The following is a 19,930-nucleotide window of genomic DNA, read 5'->3' on the forward strand; positions in this document are numbered from 1 at the left end:
CTAATGCCTTCATTCTGTTGGTTTTTACTCATCAGGATGCTCCATCTGCAAAGCAGCATGGCCTGTTGGGTAACTCATTCTGTCAGGTGTTTTCATTTTGTCATCTTCTTCTATCAGGTAATATTACTCATTCTTTCAGGAGTCTCATTCTGTCACAGAACTTTTTGCAAAGTAAAATATAAAAAATTTCCGCACATAACATTTCTGATTACTTGAATCTAGATTACTTTCTGAAAGGCGATCTGATTATTTGTTCCAAAACTCCAAAACTTGAAATCAGTCTACTGTCCTCAGGAAATCAGATTACGTTTAAATATACCCACCTACACTTTAAAGCAAGGTCTGAGTCTTTGACCTCCAGATTTTAAAGCTGAGGTCAGATCCTGCTAAATTAATTAAACTTGCAGTTATTCAAATCTCAGACTAACATCCCCAGGAAGCCTTTTGGCGATGTAATGAAAATTTTCCAGCCTTCAGAAAAATGAAAAGGTGCAAAGTGAGGAGACATTACCTGAATCTTTATTTACCACATAATTTCCATTTGACTTTACAGTTTAAAAAATAATAAAACTTAAACACATCTAAGTCATGTAAGAACAGCGAGCTTCCACTTGATACCGTTTCTCATCTTTGGTGGCGTCAGGACTTCAGGAGCTGCAAAGAAACATAATTCAAATCAGCGTCATTCAAAACTGGGATTATGTTAGTTGTGCAAAGTCTACCTTGTGAGTGTTCATGTGACTTAAAAGGGTTAAAATAATAAGACTTGTGCTGACCTTGTTGTGGAGCTGCAGGTCTCTGCTGCTGCTGGAACGAAGCCATGATGCTGTTTGCAGTCGAGTTCGGCCCGGTGAGCTGAAACAGGAATCACAAAGGATTTAAAAACCAAAGAATATGAGAGAAACATTAACCTCCATTTAAGTACATTTCATAAAAAGTATGTAACTGCTATTTAATAACTGTGATGATAAAAGTTGTATTGTATTTACCGGTGTTTGATTGCTCTGCAGGCTTTCGGGCCACACCTCAGGGATCGCTGCCTCTATCATCTGCAGAGCCTCAGTGAAGGCCAGCTGCAGCTTCTCCGCCTGTTTGTGGAACTGGAACAACACCAGAGCCTTCAGCAGGCCGTGCATTTCCTCTGCAAGGAGCGGGGAGAGACAAATGAGCTGTCAGTCAAACTGGATGCATCTCATTATACAGAAAGATACATGATTCAGAGGAGTTATGATTTTATGAGTTAATGTCTTGTGAATGCTTTTGCTATGAGTGTTGGTGTTCACACCTCTCATCTTGTCCACAGTGCTCATGATGTCACCCAGAGCACACATCAGCGCTCGGTCCTCCATCGGGCTTCCCTCCTTCAGACTCAACTTCTTCCTCTCAGCTTTCCGACGGTTCTTTGACGACCTCCTGCGAGCAGAGCGTCAAAACAGACAACCAAAATTTAAAAATATATACCTTGATGCAAACTTGAGGTAATCAGACTCTCTGCAACTTGTAGAAGAGTCTGTGTTTGTCTTACGAGGAGATGCGGGAGTTGCTGTGGGAGTATTTGGAGCCGGTCAGCACGCTGCTTGCTTCGGAGTAAAGCTCGGCGTCAGGACAGTCTGGACCGTCTTCATCTGATGGGGGAGACAAATACAGATCACTATCTTATTTCTGATTTCAACTCAAGATAAGAGACGTAAGAAGACACCTTCTTATTCCATTCACCCTCCATAGCTAATTGTTATTTAGTATCTAGACTTTCGACCTTTATATTTCATCTATGAATACTTTCTTGCAGTGATTCATGTTTTTAAAACTTCCTCTTAGACATTTGATGTTTCAGACATCATGGCTCTGATACTGTTTGTCCTGGATCTTACCCAGCATGTCCAGTCTGGCCTTCTCCTTCTGCTCTCTGACCACAGCCAGCCGGGTCCTGTGCCGAGTGAACGTTGCTACCTGAGTCTCCAAGAAGGTGGTCTGAGTGCTGACAGCTGACATGAGACAACATGACAACATTAACACACATTACAGAATCAAAACAAGGATTTACAAGTTGAGGATTAATCCCTGTTGTTGTTATTTTTTTCATTATATTACATTTTTGCTAATGCTCATGTGGACCTACAGTATGTCCCTGACAGAAGAACAGCTAACTCGTGGTTTAAAGGAGCAGACTGAGCTCCTCTTACCTTCCATCAGAGCAGGTTTGAGGTTGGTCTCAGTGATGTCCTGTCTGTTGTGCATGTAAATCTGAAACATGCAGAGATCTCACATGAACTTCACACAGGTTACATTATTAAAAATCATAAACATGCTTTATCCTAATCTCAAGTGAACTGAAAATAGAAGTGGGGGAAAAAACTGTATATCTATTTTACTGACCAATCGGAGCGCCTCCTCCCACACTGCACCGGTGATCAGAGCCAATATGGCCTCCTCACAGTCCTATGAGAAACAAGAACAATGCAACTTTCAGCTCTGACTGGCAGCAGAAGACAAAGAGTTGTTTCAGTTTCACAGTTTGTTGAGCTGCAGCCTCCCTCTGCAGAGGATCTTACTTTAGCGTACTGGTCCAACAGCAGAGCCGCTTCTGAGTACCGCCGCTGTTCAGTCAGCTTCTCTAAAAGAGAAGAAAACAAACTTCATCAGAGTTGTCTCAGCAGCTCATTACACACTTGCATTAGCATGAAGCTGTGGTCCAAGGTACCTGCCAGGTCTCTGGCCAGCAGAGCTAACTGGTCCGGTGGAAGTGGGATCTGCTGCGCCACACAGATGGCGTTCCTCCAGCTGGAGCTGCTGGTGAACGCCTGCAGGGCGCTGGCTAACTCTCCACATCTCCACAGCAACAAGCCGGCCTGCTCTGCCTGCTGCTGCTCCACCAGGTGCTCGGCATACACACAGCTCAGAGCCTGGGGGTCAAAGGTCAAAGTTAGGGTTTATATCATGTAAGGTGTCAGCTGTAGAGGAGTTAGAAGACGAACCAAAATGACTGAGCGGTGAAAAACTGCAAAAAGTCTCATCACTATTTAAATGTTGTTTTTACAAGTTAATCAAATAATTGTAATAAACATGTGTTTGTGTGTTTACCTTGTAGTGAATGCTGTCTGCTGCATACAGCCGCAGAGCTTCAGTGTAAAGTTTCTGCTCCTTCACAAGCTGCAGAGCTTCAGAGAAATGTTCCTCTCCTGAACACAAAGCAACAAAACATTTACATCCACATCTGTCACTTCCACTGTTTCAGACACACAGATGTAACTGTTTGTTTTAGTTTGATAGCTGCTGATAAAAAGAAACACGGGCAGACTGACCACACTTGCTGAGATGATGCAGAGCCTTCTTGTAGCGTTTGAGGTGTTTGTCGATGGTGTAGCGCTGGTAGTTCAGCTCCAGGCTCTTCAGCATGTTGAGGAAGGGGAGGTACTCTTTGGGATCCTGTGGGAATTGGGGCCATAAGTTAGTTGGTACCTCTCATTTATGATATCATTCTTATACCTCTGGGCGATAGTTAAAGTTGAGTGAAGGGTTACAACTTTTTTCACTCCCAATTCAACATATTCTCTTTTTGAAAGCACTTTCAATGTGCACTGACTCTCAAATCTTCAACTCTCTGTTGGGAAATCAATCTAAGAACAACCAGAAACACACAAAGTGATCTTCTGATGATGTTTTGCAGCACCTTACTGAGCTACTTAATCCATGCATGTGTTTGTTTTTAAGCAGCTTAAATACCTTCTTTAATTTTTTACTCTACCCGTGGTGTTGGTGCTTTAATCTGCATTTTAATGAGGACAAAATGTTTCCATTAAAAACTTAATAACGCTTCAAGAGAGGTCATGAATATTGCAGGTGCATGTGAATAAAAATGAAGGCGTACTTAGTAACTAATGAAAACTTTGGATTTCCATTTTTCCTTGTGCTGTAAAGAACTGTCTTAAAAGACGGTGTAAGAGTGAAACAAGAGAAGAAAGCTGATGTTTCCTCTTGTACCTTTTGGGATTTCTCCGCCACCATGAGCACGAGATCAAAGTCGTACGTCCCCAGAGAGTGTTCGTACAGATCGTTGACGTTGACGAGGAAGAGGAGGTACTTCAAGGCCTCTTCAGCGCTCACGGCATCGGGAGCTTCGGGAGGATTTACTGTAAGGCACAAACCCAGAATATAATGAGGACGTAAAGAAGTCATCTCCCTCTGTGTGTGTGTGTGTGTATGTGTTTGAGGGAGATAATTTTAGCTTCATGACACACTCCTGCTGCTCGTTCGCACGCTCACCTCGAAGCTCGTGGACTTTCTGCAGAGCGGTCTCCAGCTCGGGGACCGTCTTCTTCACATGAGCCGTCAGTATGGACAGAAAGAACCTGGCAAACACAACATGTTGATTGTATTACCCTGCATGATCACTTCATTGTTTTTACTCCTGCTGAATTCACCATTTCTTTGCAACTTTACTCATCGACCTGTTTTTAAAGCGTTTTGAACAAAGTCTGAGTCAACTCTCGAGAGTGTGAGGAGTGAAATTACAAAGAGCTAGAGATGATAAAGATCATATCGATAGGCTTCTTGAACTTTCTCTCCATGAACAAAAACAAAACAGAGATTATTTTATTTGGCCAACAAAATCTGTTGGATGGCTTTGATAGCACCATTGGCACCCTTAGGTCTTACTGTCACCCTTTTGCAAGGAACCTTGGAGTTATTTTGGACAGTGACTTGAAGTTTGACAAGCAGATAAGCTCTATTGTTAAAACAAGCTTCTTTCACAGGGTGAGATTAAGGGAAGACTCGACATGTTGGAGATGTGAGGCGGACCCAGGCACCCTGATTCACATGCTATGGTCCTGCCCTAAGGTCCAGAGGTAGTGGACAGCAATTCATGAAAGTATTACCTTGGTCGTGGGGCAAGACATCCCATACTTACCAGGCCTATACATACTGGGGGATCACACACCCTTAAAGGGGATCCCTGAACCCCATACAAGATGGATCCACACAGCCATCATGCTGGGTCGTAAGATCCTTGTTAGGGAATGGAAAACGGTGGATCTCCCTCCATCTAGCCTATGGTTTACCCAATTAAGTGTGGTTGGAGCCTACGAAGAACTTACCTACAGGATGATAAACCGACTAGATCTATACAGGGCCAAATGGGGGAGATACATTGATCTCATCACGGGACCATAGAACTTAATCGAGTTAAGAGCTACCCTTTTAATTTTGTTTTATTGATATAATAATTTAGGTTGATCAACCCCAACGAACCCTGAATGAAAAAATTTAAAATCCTGCAAACCATCTAAATGGAACAAACTGGTCTAATTCTGCCTGGTGATGTAGACTTACAGACCCCTGTAATTTGATGATTATACTACAATCTGTAAATAGTAGACAACACATTTTATGTTCAAGCGTGCGTACCTCTCTTTAAGTTACATACTGTTATCATTAGTATTTAATTTTACTGTTAGTGTTATTATTTTTATTTATATACATAGTCACTTGTCTATTTGTAATCTTATTCCTTTGTTTCTGTCTGACTGATTACTTTGTCGTCATTGTGGATTGTCCTGTGTGGATAATGTGTCCCGTCAGTTATTGTGTGAAAATGTGAAAACTAATAAAAAACTGTGATCATAAAAAAAAACCAAGCTTCTTTCAGTTAAGACTATTAGCAGAAGTGAAGCCTTATCTTCCCAGAAATGATTTCGAGAGAGTTATTCACACCTTTGTTACTTCACGCTTAGATTACTGTAACTCTTTGTTTGTTGGTCTCGACCAGTCAGCATTGCGGCATCTACAGGTCGTCCAAAATGCAACCGCCCGCCTGCTGACTGGAAAGAAACGGCGTGATCACATCAGTCCTGTCCTTGAGTCTTTGCACTGGTAGCCTGTTAACTCTAGGATCCAGTTCAAGGTGTCATTAATTGTTTTTAAGTGTTTAAATGGTCTGGCACCGTCTTATTTATCAGACCTTGTACAGCCTCACAGTACTTCCAGAGCACTTAGGTCATTAAACCAGCTGCTCCTTGCAGTACCTCGGTCCAGACTCTCTACTCGTGGGGACAGAGCCTTCTCTGTGGCGGCCCCAAAGCTGTGGAACAGCCTACCTTTCCAGGTTAGAGCTGCACAGTCTGTGGATCACTTTAAAACACTCCTAAAAACCTATCTTTTCTCCTTGCCGTTCAGTCCCAGCTAAACAAGAATCCTTGGCTTCTTACTTCTTTACTCTTTTATTTCCTAAATTGAGCTCTTACTATTCTTTTATTGTTTTTATTTATTGTTATATTGAGTATGATTATATTGTATTTTAATATCTGTACAGCACTTCGGTCAACTGAGGTTGTTTTAAATGTGCTTTATAAATAAAGCTTGACTTGACTTGTAAAAGAAACAGGGAGTTCAACACCCACTGATAATGGATGTATGTTTTTAAAAGTTAATATGAAGAAGTCTCACTAACACTGAATGAGTTTCTTTGCCCATATTTGTAATTTTATCAGGTTTACGTCACAACATTTTCATAATCTGAGCAGAGATTTCTAAATGAATATCATTGTCACTCACTTGTTTGGATCCATTGATTCCATCGCACTCTTAAAAGCATCACAGACAACATCCACCTTCTTCTGCCCGGACACAGCAGGAGGAGTCTGGATCAAGCCTCCCTCAGGACGGGGGTACATGATGCTGGTTGTGTCCTCCTCCCTGATCACCAAAAGAAATACACAATATTTGAATTAATGAATAAAATATAAGATTTGCCTTAAATGAAAACCTCTGATCTGAGGAGTCTTACTTGAGCTCAGTGAGGAAGAGGTTGATGTGGTTGAGAGAGTCCAGTTGTGCGATGAAAGTCTCGATGTTTTCCAGAAAAACCTGCAGAAAGAAGTCAAATACAAGCCATAAAAAAACACTTAGGGCATCAATTCTTGGTTTTATGTTGAAGCTTTAATCATGCATGATCTTGTAAAGTACTACATGATGAGAACACTTGAAATACCTGAACACATCCTACACTTTTTAATCTCTTATGAATCTTCATTTTGTATTTTAACGACACAAAACACAAAATCATTGAATCAGTTTTTCAGATAAGATATTACTTTATTGATCCACCGGGGGAAATTCGGTTGTTGCAGCAACCCAGACATAAGTACAATCAAGAAAGAAGTTTCAATAAGTAAAAATAAAAAAAATAGATAAATACAGATAGAATACAAATTTAAGATATATACAAATGTTACAAATGGTAAATGCAGCTTTTAATAAAGTTTAAATATAGTAAAAAGGTAAAGGGGTTCGGAGCTGCTGCAACCGGCTGCCGACCTCTCCAGCGCTAATTCTAATTTTATCTGTTTAGCGCCAATTCAAAGCAAATTTATGACATTATTCAAGTATCTTCTGAATCCATGAGGTGTTTTATTTGTGTATAATTAAGACGCTGATAAATGGAGCGTAGAAGAACCGGTCGTCATATTTACCTTTGGGTTGTGATCGTAAATGAAGTTCAGATTGATCCTCAGCTTCCTCATCGACTCGAAGGCGTCTCTGAACCTCAGACTGACAAAAACAGCAACAGGTGAGACTTTGTTTAACAGCCAGGTAGATTACCATGTCATTAAAGCTTTTATTGCTTCCTCTCAGCGTCAGGTTACAGCTTCTGATATTTACTTAAAGACTATAATAGGATGTTGTTTGGTATTTAAAAGGCTGAGGATGGTTATAAAAGTCTAAATAAAAGGACAGAATATTGATTTGGAACATCAAACACTCACCCGTCCAACCATCTCCTGAGCTGAGCTAACAGCAGCGCTCGATGATGCACCGTCTCCAGGTTTCCACGAGGCATCTGGACACAAGTCACATATCAGAATCAGAGAAACTGTAGTATCTGTAAGTGCTGGTGTGTGTGTGTGTGTGTGTGTGTGTGTGTGTGTGTGTGTGTGTGTGTGTGTGTGTGTGTGTGTGTGTGTGTGTGTGTGTGTGTAACTCACCTGCAGAATGACTCGGGTGTCTTGAGGGACCACAGTGACAATCCTGGATCCTCTCTCCACTCGCCGTAGCGTCTCATCATTCTGAACTCCATCTGAAGCCAGGGCCGCCTGCAGCCCTGTGGGGTCAAAGGTCGTTTCATCAACAGTACTACGAATATATCAGCAGCAACATCAACCTTACAATCCAACTTTGCTTACTCATCACAGGTTTTTTTTCTGTGACTTGTGGAAGTTAAAAGCAACAAACGTGTAACCTTACCTTTGACACTGAGCGCGCTCAGTTGGAGGCAGCGACAGGTGTGTGAGTGTGTTGTGATGAGGAGGAAATCATTGCAAACAGCAAAGGAGGAAATATTGGAGGCCAGCTGAGAGAGAAGCAGAAAGACATGAATACATCTCTGTTGGAAGTATCATCCTGTTCCTTATCCCCTGACGACTTCTCATGAATCTTTGACTTGTGATGTTACCTCTGTGTCTCCTGCGTACAGGTGAGATCTGTCCGTCAGGCCGAGTAGATATTCCTGAAGACACAGAAGAAAGATAAAGAGAGAGCATGAAGGCCTGTTCACAAAAACATGATGTCATCAAATGTGTGTATCTCTACCTCCCCGCTGATGCTGCAGAGCGCTGCCTGAACACAGGGGACGGGGAAGTTGATGCAACATCCGCTGGTGTCACGCCAATCTTCCACTGAAGGCTCCGGACAATCTATACAGAAATGTACAAATATATATATTTATTTCTCTTTATATCAAATAATGCAATTTCATGCATCTAATAGGAGTTTAAAGCAGGCATCAATATAAAAAAAAATTGAATTTAATGAGGAGTAATGAGTTAAAACTCTCAAATAAAGCAGAAAGAGAGAATAAAGCTTCAAGAACAAACTTTTTAAATGTGTTATTTTAAAACATGCTTCATTCTGCTTTTACATTTGCAAATTCAAGCTGACTGACACAAAAATAAACAAAACAGATGAGTAACTTTAATCTCAAAAGACAATAAAACTGTGTTACTCTGCATCATTTCTAAAGCAGCAAACTATCATGCGGCTTAGTGGCATCCTAGGAGGAATTCTCACGTTTAGGAGGCTACAGTCAGACTCTCAGGATAACCTTTCTACTGCTCAGAGGTCTTTCATAGTCTAATAACCTGTCTGAGTTAACACCTATGCATCAAAAACATCTCATAGTTCAACAGCAGACAAAGATTTCAGTGACTGACCCCAGAGCAGCTTCCTGATCTGTCCGTCCTCCAGCTGCAGCGCCACAGTAGCGCTCTGTGAGCTGTGAACCACACTGACGATAACACCGTCCACTTCCACCTCTGACCTGAAACAGAAAAACACAGCGCTGAGTCCTGACTGACAACAAAGCTGTGGAGTCATTCTCTTTAATAGATTGGATGCATTTGGTGCTAGTTGAAACTGTTCTGTTCAGCTGACCTGACAGTGAGTGTGTCGTCAGCGTCGGGAGCAGGATGGAGCATCAGTAAGGTGGAGGAGGTTGGTAGCAGCAGACCAGGACTCACAGCCACAAACAGATCGTCGGTCAGCCACAGCAGCTGCCGCAGGGCCAGAGGCTCCTGCTGGTGAACTGTCACTCTGCAGGAAGAGGGAAAAATATATCAGAGAACAGAGATCAGACTGCAGGCATAATCTGCCTGCCTGCAGAATACAGGCAGCAAACTTTAAGTTGTACTTATTACCCCAATTAATTTGTCACATTTTAAGACAGATCAGACAACCATGTTTGTATTCGCTGGAGGTTGCAGGTTGTTGTTAGTACCTGAAGGTTTTCTGGAGGACCAGGGGACGAGACACCGTTCTGAATCCATTTGTTGTTTTAGCAGCCTTCTCTCCTAAATCTGGACACATAGTTGGATGAATTAGAAGGAAGAAACTGATCAGAGAAATATTCAGAAACAGCACAAACAAATACAAATCAGTGTTACCAAGTAGGGATGTCAACAATTAATCCAGTATCGATTGGACTGGATTACTCTCTCCTCACTTGCTTCCTTAATTTCCCACAAGCTGTTACATCATGTGAAGGTTTCAAAACATGTAATACCACACCTTGTTTGTAGACTGAGATCTGTCCATCAGAGGTCATTGCTGCCAGCTGATTGGTCATCTGAGCCTGGCAGAGGAAGGTCACCTGGTTGACCGGGGAGGTCAGCTGGAGCTCGAATGAACACATGGGAGGAGGAACCACAGACCGCCTGAAGCTCGTCACCAGGACTTTATCTAAGAGGGGTTTAAATACGTGAACGTTAACCTCACACTGAAGTCAACCCTCAGCTTTACATCCTCTCGTCTCATTCACACTCACCTCCATCAATCACAGCCACGTTGGCGCCGTCGGTGGCGTCCAGCCCGGGGCTTCTCTCGGTTGTCCAGCCCCAGTCGTAGGTGAAGGTGGTCCAGGCGCGGGTCACAACGTGGAGCCTCAGGGGGCGCTCAGGATCCCAGAAGACAGAAACTGGAGCCTTTTGAGAGTCTCTGCCGAAGTCCAGACTCTGCTTCAGATACCAGTGATAGTTCCCCACCGACCACAGCTGGACTGCAGACGGAGGACAGACAAACTTAACAAGGAGGGAACCGTATGCTATACATCTATTCAATAATTCACTTCATTCTTGCATTGATCAACATCAGAAGCCTTCCCTGGGAGAGACTTCTGGGGTTCAAAGGCTGAGTCTTGTAATGTGTAGGGTGATATTAAGCTATAGATTGGGCTCTGTTTCAGCATCAATAGTAACATTAAAGTGGAGTATAGACTTGAATATGCCAGTTTTGGAAACATCTTCATCCAAATGTTGTTTGAAAAAAGAAAAAAATCTAATAAGGGTGTTTATAAAAATCCTCAGAGGAATAAAGAACTTTCAGAGACTTGCAAAATGTCTTGCTTCAGTAGATTTTGATAACTTTTCCCAGATTATATCTTTCACAAAAGTGATCAGACACTTTTAATTGAATGTTTTGAAGCTGCAGCTTTGACTGGACTTACTGCAAGTGTTGACTTGTTTGTCCTCCCCGGCCGTCATGTCCTCCAACCAAACAGCTAACACCGTGGAGTCACTGTTCCACAGCAGATCCTTCACCTGGAAACAAAAACAGATCAGTGATTTAAATTGGTAGATAAATATGACTTGCTGGTGTTCATAATTTGTACGCTACTTCATTAAATAGAGGGTTTGGTTGAGCAGAACCTACCTTGGCCTGGTCTTTGCTGAAGGGTAGGGTGAAGTCTCCGTGCAGCAGTCCGTTCTTCTCCATGAAAACCACACTGTGTTTGTTGGGATGGCGCTGCGTGCTCGCGATCAGGCTGCCTGACGGTCTAAAGCATAAAGAGAAGAGCTCATATCACACCAGGAGAAACCAGACAACTGTTCATGCTGCTTAAATGTTTAATACACCAGGGTCTCCCACAAATTAAATGACTAAGATCTACAATGTTCTCATGTGGAAGGTTAAAAGTGAAATACACTCAAGCATCAGGAGATCCCTTACTTCCAGCAGAGCGCCTGCTCCAGTCCATTGATCGGCTCACTGGTGGCTTGCAGGACTCCCTCTCTGTTCCAGACCCGGACCTTCCTGGCCCCAGTCTGAGGACAGACGGCACTGACTGCAAACAGCTGACCGTCACCTCGCCACGTCACCCTCGGCCTGCGGTCATCGCAGGTTGCAGCCGGCTGCACCTCCTGAGGACGCATCAGACAGAATGATTTCAACTGTTTATGAAACAATTATATTCTTTCAAGCTGGGATGATGTTTGAACACACACCTGGGTCTTCCTCTGGGCCGCCTGTTTCCCCTCTGAGCCATGGAACTGAGTCTCCTTCTTTCCCCAGCCCACTGTGATAAACTTTCCTGTTCAACACATCAGAAGGTTTTATAAAATACTTCTTAATACCTTCATCTATACCACAGATGTTTCTATGAGAATCCTCCTGTGACCGTCAGGTCTGTACCCAATGATATAACAGAGTCTATCTATAGCTGACTCACCTTCACCAAAGTCGTCCTGGTGGATTCCAACCTCGGTGATGGGCTCAAAGTCTTTGGTCATCATGATGATGGTTTCCTGACCTGTGAGCACAAATGTGAAGTGGTTTATTCCTCTCTTATGCCGCCCATGATTTATTCAATTACAAAGTTATTCACTAAGCACTGATCTTTAACTAGCTCATATGATCATATCTAAAGCAACAGAGCACCCTGACCCAGCAGTTACTTTTGTATAACTTTGACAATTTGCAAACAAATACATGACTTTGAATTTCTAACTGCCAATGTCAAATTCCCACTGACAATATTTCACCTCAGCACAAAGATTAGCTTCTCACAAAACATTAAATGTAAACAACTTAAACTATATGAGTGCATGTTGGTATTTAGTCAACTGTGGAGACAGAAACTCATTAATTACATGGAAAAAAGCTGACTGAAGATTCAGCATTTACAAAATATGGGGAAACTTCTGATGGAAAACCATGCGATGAGTAATCTTTTAAGTAAAATGTTTGAGAACACACATAACACACACTGACCAGTAGTGAGAATGACGAGCTCTTCATCAGGACTCCAGCTCATTGAGGTCAGACCACTGTCCACACTGCCGACACACTCCAACTGTGGGACAACAATCACACACTTCTGTAAGGACTTTTTTTTTAAAACCAACTCTAACTTCGACCATTAAAGCCAAACACTCCCAATAGTCTCACAGCCCTTTGTAGAAATGTTTCATCTTGTCTCAGCTGCTAACCTTGCACGTGTTGAGGTTGAACAGGATGACATCACCACCAGCTGTGGCCAAACATGCGGACTCGTGTTCAGCCAAGTCCTGCAGTCCCACCACCTCTCCGCTACCGTCCTCGTGGAGGAAACCCTCAGCTGTCAACGATGCTTCACTGAGCTCCTGCAAGACAGAAGAGGTGAGTGGACACAATTTCAAAAGCTCAATGAGATGACACCAAAACAAACTAACACTGCTACTTAACTATTTTTATGTCTCCATTAAAAGCAAAAGGACAGGCACAGTTTGTCATTGCTCACCTGGCCGGTACGTGGGTCATATTCTGTGATGGAGTAGTTTGAGGCGACCAGCAGTGATCCGGTGTCCGCCCGCACACTGAGGCACTGCGGCGAGCCGGGACCCTGCAGCTCAGAGCTCCGCAGGCTCTTCAGTAGCTTCAAGTTCCTCATTATCTTTCCTCAGAGGAAAAATCAGTCTGGACCAGAGGACTGCAGAACACCTGGAACAGCAAAACAAAGTTAACATGCTGAGAACAGAACAACTGATATATGACTTCTACATCTACACTGTGGTCAACTCATGCTATTTACAATGTGCTATACAGATAAATTTGACTTTATTTGACTAAAGATGCCAGAAAATGATCTAAGATTGCAGCTATGAATCTAGGGTAGAAGGGCTGTCATCTCAGCTTCATTCTGGCCTCTTCTTATCTCTTATTTTTGACAAATCATATCAACAAAGTCTGCTTTTCACTTCTTTCCACACACTAAATGTCCCAATAAAAATAATCATGGCAGATTTCACCAGAAGAGCAGATATATTGAGTCAAAATATTACCTCACCAGTCCTGGACATAGCCCTAGTCATAGTTACAAGTTGAGGTTTAATGTTTTCACCTTTAAATTTAATTAAATCTCCTTTATTCTATGTAATTATAATGTAAATACATCCCTGGACTATTAAAGAGGCTATATGTTGTGTCAGTCTTGTTAGCTAACATGACAACTACTGCATTCACTTCCATTATCACATTCAACTCTATTAGACACTTATCTATCTCAATCAAAACCTTGATAATGATGATTTAGTGTGTATTTGACACTTTACATCTCTTCTGAACGAGGCTTTAACTGATATATCAATCCGCTGAAAGTCAGCTAGGTAATCGATGATATCAGAATAGCTTTAAAACTACCCAAACAACTAGTTAGTAAGTACATTTTAAGACAAAGTGACAGTTTTAAAGGTGAGAATTAGGAAAAGAGGTGTCCGATATTGGAACTGAGAGTGCAATCTTACATTTACCTACCTAAAAGACGCGACATTATGTTAACCTGATAAAATTAAACATTTCATACAAAAGATTAAAGTTCAGAATTGTATTAAAATAATAATAAAATGTCAAACCTACTGAGAAGAATCCTCTAGAAGCTGTAAATCCTTAGAAATCTTCAGTATCAACAACACAACATCATGCATGTGGCGGCGTCAGACACATGACCTATAACCTCTGGTGACGCAGTAATATGAGTGGGGAACGTGGGCGCCCCCTGGTGGCGTGGAGGAAACATACAGCAAAGGGAGCAAATAAACTGTCATGTTATTATTAGTCTTTTTTATTATTCTGGCTAAAAAAAAATCATATTCATGAAATTTGAATTTGCAACGGAAAATCTGTATAAAAAATCAACTTAAAAAATTTAAAAATGAAACATTCAGTCACCATTAATCAGTTCCTAAAACCTTAAATACTCTGGAAATATGTAAATGTTTTAATTATCCAAGCTGCCAATCCTTTTGTTGAAGTCTTCCATACTTTTTAGTTTGTTTTTTCTTTAAATCTTGTTGTATTTATTTTTGTTTCTCCCTCAACTCCTAGCATATGTGTTTGTTCATAAATATAGCACTGTATTGTAGTCAATTATTACAATGAGGATTATTTGCTTTTATAAAAAAACGAATATATATATATATATAATACATTTTATTTATATAGCGCTTTTCAAAAACTCAAAGACACTGTACAATTGTTAAAATCAATACAAGCAAAATAAACAAATAACAAATAACACAGATCAAACAAAACAACACAACAGTACAATCACAAATGAAAAGCTAACTTAAAAAGGTGAGTTTTTAAAAGAGATTTGAAAGCTGAAGGGTCAGAGCAGTTTTGTATATGGGAGGGGAGTGAGTTCCAGAGGGTGGGGGCGGCTACTGAGAAGGCTCTGTCACCCAAGGTTCGGTGCTTGGTTCTGTGAGGTGGGGACAGGAGGTTGGCGTATATATATATTTTTGGCGTATATATATATATATATATTTTTTTTTAAATATGTAAATAAAAAAAAAACTATGAAGACAACTCAGTGAAATGTTTTCTTAAATTCGTAATAAATTGTTTGCAGGTCCAAATTAGGCTACCTAAATAGATTTTTTTTCTTTTTGATATACTTGACAATTGTTTTTTGATTTATTTTATCAGAGATATCAAGATAATTGTACTTTTTTTTTTCCTGGGATAACATGTTTGTTTCTTTTTTTATTTTTTTTATCTCGATTTATTTTTCTACTTACCTCGGGTTAACAAAGAAAGTTTTCTTATTATGAATACTTTTTTTGCCTCCTTAACTGAACTTAGCATTATTTACTCATGAGAACAAAATGCTACATAATAGGCTTCTGTAAAATTTGAAGTGTTTCTGTAAAGAAAAAGTTTTTCTAAATATTGTATGTACTACCATGCCACTAGTATCTCTATCTTTATATTAAGAAAATACCTGCTTTTATATGAGCTATTTTGGATTTCTTAGGACGTACAGTAAATGTGTTGTTTTATTCTTTTAATCTGAAAAAATAGAACACTTCCGCTTGTTTTATTTTGAAAATCCGCCACCGGATGTCTTGTTAGTTCCTTAATATCGCGAGATTGACGGGTTGCTGCTGACTGACAACAGGTGAACGAGAGTTCGACGTTATAAACACATACAGGGCTGAGGAGGAGGACAGGACGGGAGACAGAAACTGGTGACAGGAGGCTGACAGAAAGGTAAATGTTTTATAATATTTAAATGTTATATTGTGTTGTTTTTATTTAATAAGATAGAGCAGAAAGACTCTGTTTATCCCCAACCGTTAGGCTTTTTAACCCTGTTAACGGCTGTCTGCTAACACCATGTTAAACTGAGGAAATGTTTAAAAACCTGAAAGAAAATCAACGTGCGGTGTTTGCTGGTTGCCGCCCCCCTTTTCTCCCTCTCATTAAACCCAAACACACTGCTGCTTTATGAGGCTCCACGCTGTACCACCAAACCAGGGCTTTACCTTACATCTAACACTTTAAAATGAGGCATTTTAATGTGGATTTAGTGAAGAAATACACCTTTAAAATGACTCCTGACATTCATATAGTTCACAATGGAGGGTTACAATAACATTCCTTTACATTATCAACCTGTTGCACATGCAGCCCTCTGTGTTTATCTGCTTTATTATTTAATTTATGTATCCTGTAAGATGTGTTTGATATTTATTCAGACTTATTTATTTTGGAGATGAGCTTTTCAATCTTTTTTGTCACTCAACAAATCTGTTGTCTATGTTTTTCTTAAAGCTACTGTGAGGAGTTTTTTTGATGGTTATGAAACAGACTGAAATTAAAGCTGATGCTTCTTTATGAAAACATATTTATTCAGTCTGGCTTTTATTTAGGGTTTAAAAATTGTATTACTTACCTTTTACTGTAATATTGATTTAAATGTTGCTTTATTATTTTAGCAATTTGAACTGTTATCTTATTCTATTTTTATTTATTTATCTATTCATTCATTTATTTATTTTATTTATCTACCCATCTCTTATCCTTTTAAAAATTATTTTAACTATTTATATTCTTAATTAATTATGATGCTTTAACTTATTTTAATAACACATATTTTATTGTTGGTGTGCATTAGTCTCTATTTCAGTCTTTATTTTATTCTATTTTTATTTTTATTTTTATTAGTACTATTTTTATTATCATCATTATTATTATTTTCCCTTAATATGTCATACCATTGTTTTGCTTCTGCTTCTTTCTTGTTTTTCAATCGCTGTAAAGCACTTTGGGTTGCATTTAATTTGTATGAAATGTGCTATATAAATAAAGCTTGATTGATTGATTGAATGATGACCCCCAAAAAGCAAAAAAAAAACCTTTAGCTACAAGATTTAATTATTTTGGGTGATAATTTTCACTGTAAAAAAGGTGTCAGATAAGGTGATTAGCAGTAGCCTCGAGAAACAGCTTTGTTTACATTTTTCAGAGCAAATATTTGCAATGAGTGTTACATATGATTGTCAGCTGATTTTTTAAATACAAATTAGGGATGTCCAGATCTCAACCATCGGATTTGAGCCCATCTGGACTTTTTTTGTATTGATCTCATCCGATCATTTACGTCTTCTGTCACTGAACACAATTTGCAGCTGAAGGCTACTCTCCATACAGCAGAGCTTGTAAAACAGATTATGAGTTTTACAACAATGTTAGCTGGATTAAGTTGAATGGAATAAACACAAGACATATTCTAGTTATTTTTTTAACTACTTATTTTTGTTAAAAGAAAAACAAAACAGTGTGCAGCTCAACTCTCTTACCTCTTGTGCAGCTATTATCTAGGCAAACACAAGTATCAGATCAGGACTCGGTTTCAGCAAATATTCAAAAAAGCTGATCGTGACATCACGACTACTAATATCTGTAGGACAAAGTCAGCAAAGAGATGAGACGTACCACCTTGTCCACAGGGGTTGCCAAAATCACACAATACAAAAAGTTCCTCACAGGAGCTTTAACTCAATGGTCTGATAATATTTTTACCTGTACTATCCAGCAACTCACATTTACTCATCCAGAGACTTAAAGTCTTCATAAAAACCCTCCTCAGAGATAGCCTTGGGTCGTCCTAACCAGACAAACACATAGACACAAAGACATAGTGTGCTGTGATGTCAAAAGTAATGTTTAGTCTGTCTCCTTTTGTTTATTTCAGTTCTCCAGTGATTAGGAAACCAAGGATATCAAGATGGTTACTCCTCCTTCCCCTCCCCCTGGTGACCCGAGCAGACTGGCTCCGAGAGAAGACGCATAACTCACACACAGGTAATTACACAGTCCAGGTACCAGGATGCTAATTTATAGAACACATACATATCTAGTTCATTTGTCCCCCATCTGGAAGAACGTGTTTGTTTACACTCAGCCTGTAGACGACTTGGAGATCTGGGTAATCTTGACTTTTGACTAAAGCTGAATCTATTAATCCCTGAGTGTAACATTGAATTAGATCAATCAGTCTTTATTTATATAGCGCCAAATCACAACAAATGTTATCTGAAGACTCTTTACAAACAGAGCAGGTCTAGACTGTCCTCTATGTTCTATTATTAACAAAGACCCAACATCAAGACAGGATAAGATCCAGTCCCATCTTACAGACAGGACTCAGTCTGACCTCATCTTAATCCACCATGAGCAGAGCACTTTGCAGCATTTAGCAAGTTACAGTGGCAAGGACAAACTTCCTTTAACAGGCAGAAACCTCCAGCGAGGACCAGACTCATGTTAGACACACATCTGCTGAGACCGAGTTGGAGTTGGAAAGAGGGATAGAGGAGAATAAGAGAGAGAGATGATAGTGATGCATCCACAGTAGGAGGCTGCTGAGAGGAACCTACGAGACAAGGGAGCTCAGGGAGTCCAGAAAGGTCCAACTAAAGGTTAGTGGACACAACAAAACATTCAGGGATGTCAGGAGAGCGTTGTGAACCACAGAATAACAAATTGCCCTTTTTTGGAGTTTGACAAAACAATCAAAAAGGGAAATAACATTGATGTTATTTTTAAGTGCATGACTGTATGTCCTTGCATAACTTACCCGTCTGTATGATGCACTGTCTGCTCAGTAACTTGTTACTTAACAAGGATTCTCAGAGCTTTTTGAAGTGTTTGTTTTGCCACTGACAGGCTCAGTTTGTTGCTCAACATGTCTGACAACACAACCAAATAGTGCGTCAGAGATATAACTTTATTTTTCAGATCCCCTTTTCTAACCCGGAACAAACATTAAAAGCCACAAATGTCCTCTGAGGAAACTGTAATTTCACCTTGCAGAACACCAGGGTTGCTTCTTTACTTTAGTCAGGGCTGGTTTGTTTGTTTGTGTTTCTTTGGATCAGACTTGATGCTTTAAAACCCTTCAGATCTGCAAGAAAAACAAACACACAGAACAAATAACTGAGGCAGCAGGAGACCAACAATTATCATGTTCTGTGAGGTAAGATTAATGTTTTGTAAGTGAAGCCTGGAGAGCAATGCAATGACTGTGTTTGGTTAAGAAAATACACTTCCCACCTTTTTTCTTATTTGAAGGGACCCTGTGAAGGTGACAGACAGCAAACTCTTTTAATGGACACACTTTGATCTGTTGCATTAGCCCTAAAAAATCAGGTCTGAAACCATTACAGCTCATTTGGACAGTCAGACCCCAAAATATGTCAAATTAAGGCCTAGGTTAAAAAAAATATTGGATTTCCCCCATCCATCCATCCATCCATCCATCCATCCATCCATCCATCCATCTTCTGCTTACCAGTGGTCGGGTCGCGGAGGTAGCAGTCCAAGCAAATTAACCCAGACATCCCTCTACCCTGCAACACTTTCCAGCTCCTCCTGGGGAATCCCGAGGCGATCCCAGACCAGGCGAGAGATATAATCCCTCCACCAAGTCCTGGGTCTACCCCTGGGCCTTCTCCCAGTTGGAATTACCCGGAACACCTCTATACGTGTTCTAAACGTGAACGTCTAGGTGAAGAACCACGTCCCAACAGCCAGTCTATGCCGTCGGGGATCAGCATGCCCAGGTCTCCTACCCGGACTGCCACCCAGCTTCCTAAGCAACCAACCCCCATGCCTACCCCTGCGAGTGGTGTGCCATGTTATCATTTCGGGCTGAGCCCAACCGGGCCCCATGGAGGAGAGCCCGGCCACCTCGCCCTCCAGCTCCCCCTCCCCCGGGTCTGGCTCCAGGGGGGGTGCCCCAGTTTCTTTCTTCCGGGGCGAGGTAGCTCTCATCCCTTTCTGCCGTTTCATGAAGGTTTTCTGAATCGCTCTTAGCCTGGCTCCTGACCGATATGCCATG

General features: G+C 40.7%; 2 protein-coding genes across 3 annotated transcripts in view; one reads left to right on the plus strand and one right to left on the minus strand.

Moving 5' to 3' along the window:
- Window positions 1-501: 501 nt before the first annotated feature.
- On the minus strand, window positions 502-14,278 carry LOC117817768 (elongator complex protein 1-like). Of its 2 annotated transcripts, none has more exons than XM_034690537.1 (36): window positions 14,161-14,278; window positions 13,046-13,245; window positions 12,756-12,908; window positions 12,538-12,619; window positions 11,996-12,076; window positions 11,772-11,857; window positions 11,497-11,687; window positions 11,200-11,323; window positions 10,994-11,087; window positions 10,316-10,546; window positions 10,060-10,230; window positions 9,770-9,848; window positions 9,427-9,585; window positions 9,207-9,313; window positions 8,587-8,690; window positions 8,450-8,503; window positions 8,242-8,347; window positions 7,983-8,098; window positions 7,764-7,837; window positions 7,470-7,548; window positions 6,785-6,864; window positions 6,553-6,693; window positions 4,264-4,349; window positions 3,982-4,130; window positions 3,303-3,426; window positions 3,082-3,179; window positions 2,702-2,903; window positions 2,553-2,614; window positions 2,377-2,439; window positions 2,184-2,244; window positions 1,872-1,985; window positions 1,526-1,625; window positions 1,286-1,413; window positions 990-1,141; window positions 777-855; window positions 502-654 (listed from the first exon to the last, which is right to left on the minus strand). In XM_034690537.1, the coding sequence occupies exons 2-36, from the start codon at window positions 13,193-13,195 to the stop codon at window positions 587-589; spliced, it is 3,948 nt and encodes a 1,315-aa protein (XP_034546428.1). In that variant the 5' UTR covers window positions 13,196-13,245; window positions 14,161-14,278; the 3' UTR covers window positions 502-586. The 2 variants fall into 2 exon arrangements, with proteins under 2 accessions (XP_034546428.1, XP_034546427.1); XM_034690536.1 differs by having other exon boundaries at window positions 14,157-14,278.
- A 1,397-nt stretch (window positions 14,279-15,675) lies between these two features.
- arhgef37 (Rho guanine nucleotide exchange factor (GEF) 37) overlaps window positions 15,676-19,930 on the plus strand; it is a 35,144-nt gene continuing 30,889 nt past the window's right edge. Inside the window, exons 1-2 of the mRNA XM_034689244.1 lie at window positions 15,676-15,795; window positions 17,783-17,892. The gene's annotated coding sequence lies outside the window, so the exon portion shown is untranslated. The remainder of the gene's footprint in view (window positions 15,796-17,782; window positions 17,893-19,930) is intronic.

The sequence above is a fragment of the Notolabrus celidotus genome, chromosome 8 (genome assembly GCF_009762535.1).
Source record: "Notolabrus celidotus isolate fNotCel1 chromosome 8, fNotCel1.pri, whole genome shotgun sequence".
Classification (NCBI taxonomy): domain Eukaryota; kingdom Metazoa; phylum Chordata; class Actinopteri; order Labriformes; family Labridae; genus Notolabrus; species Notolabrus celidotus.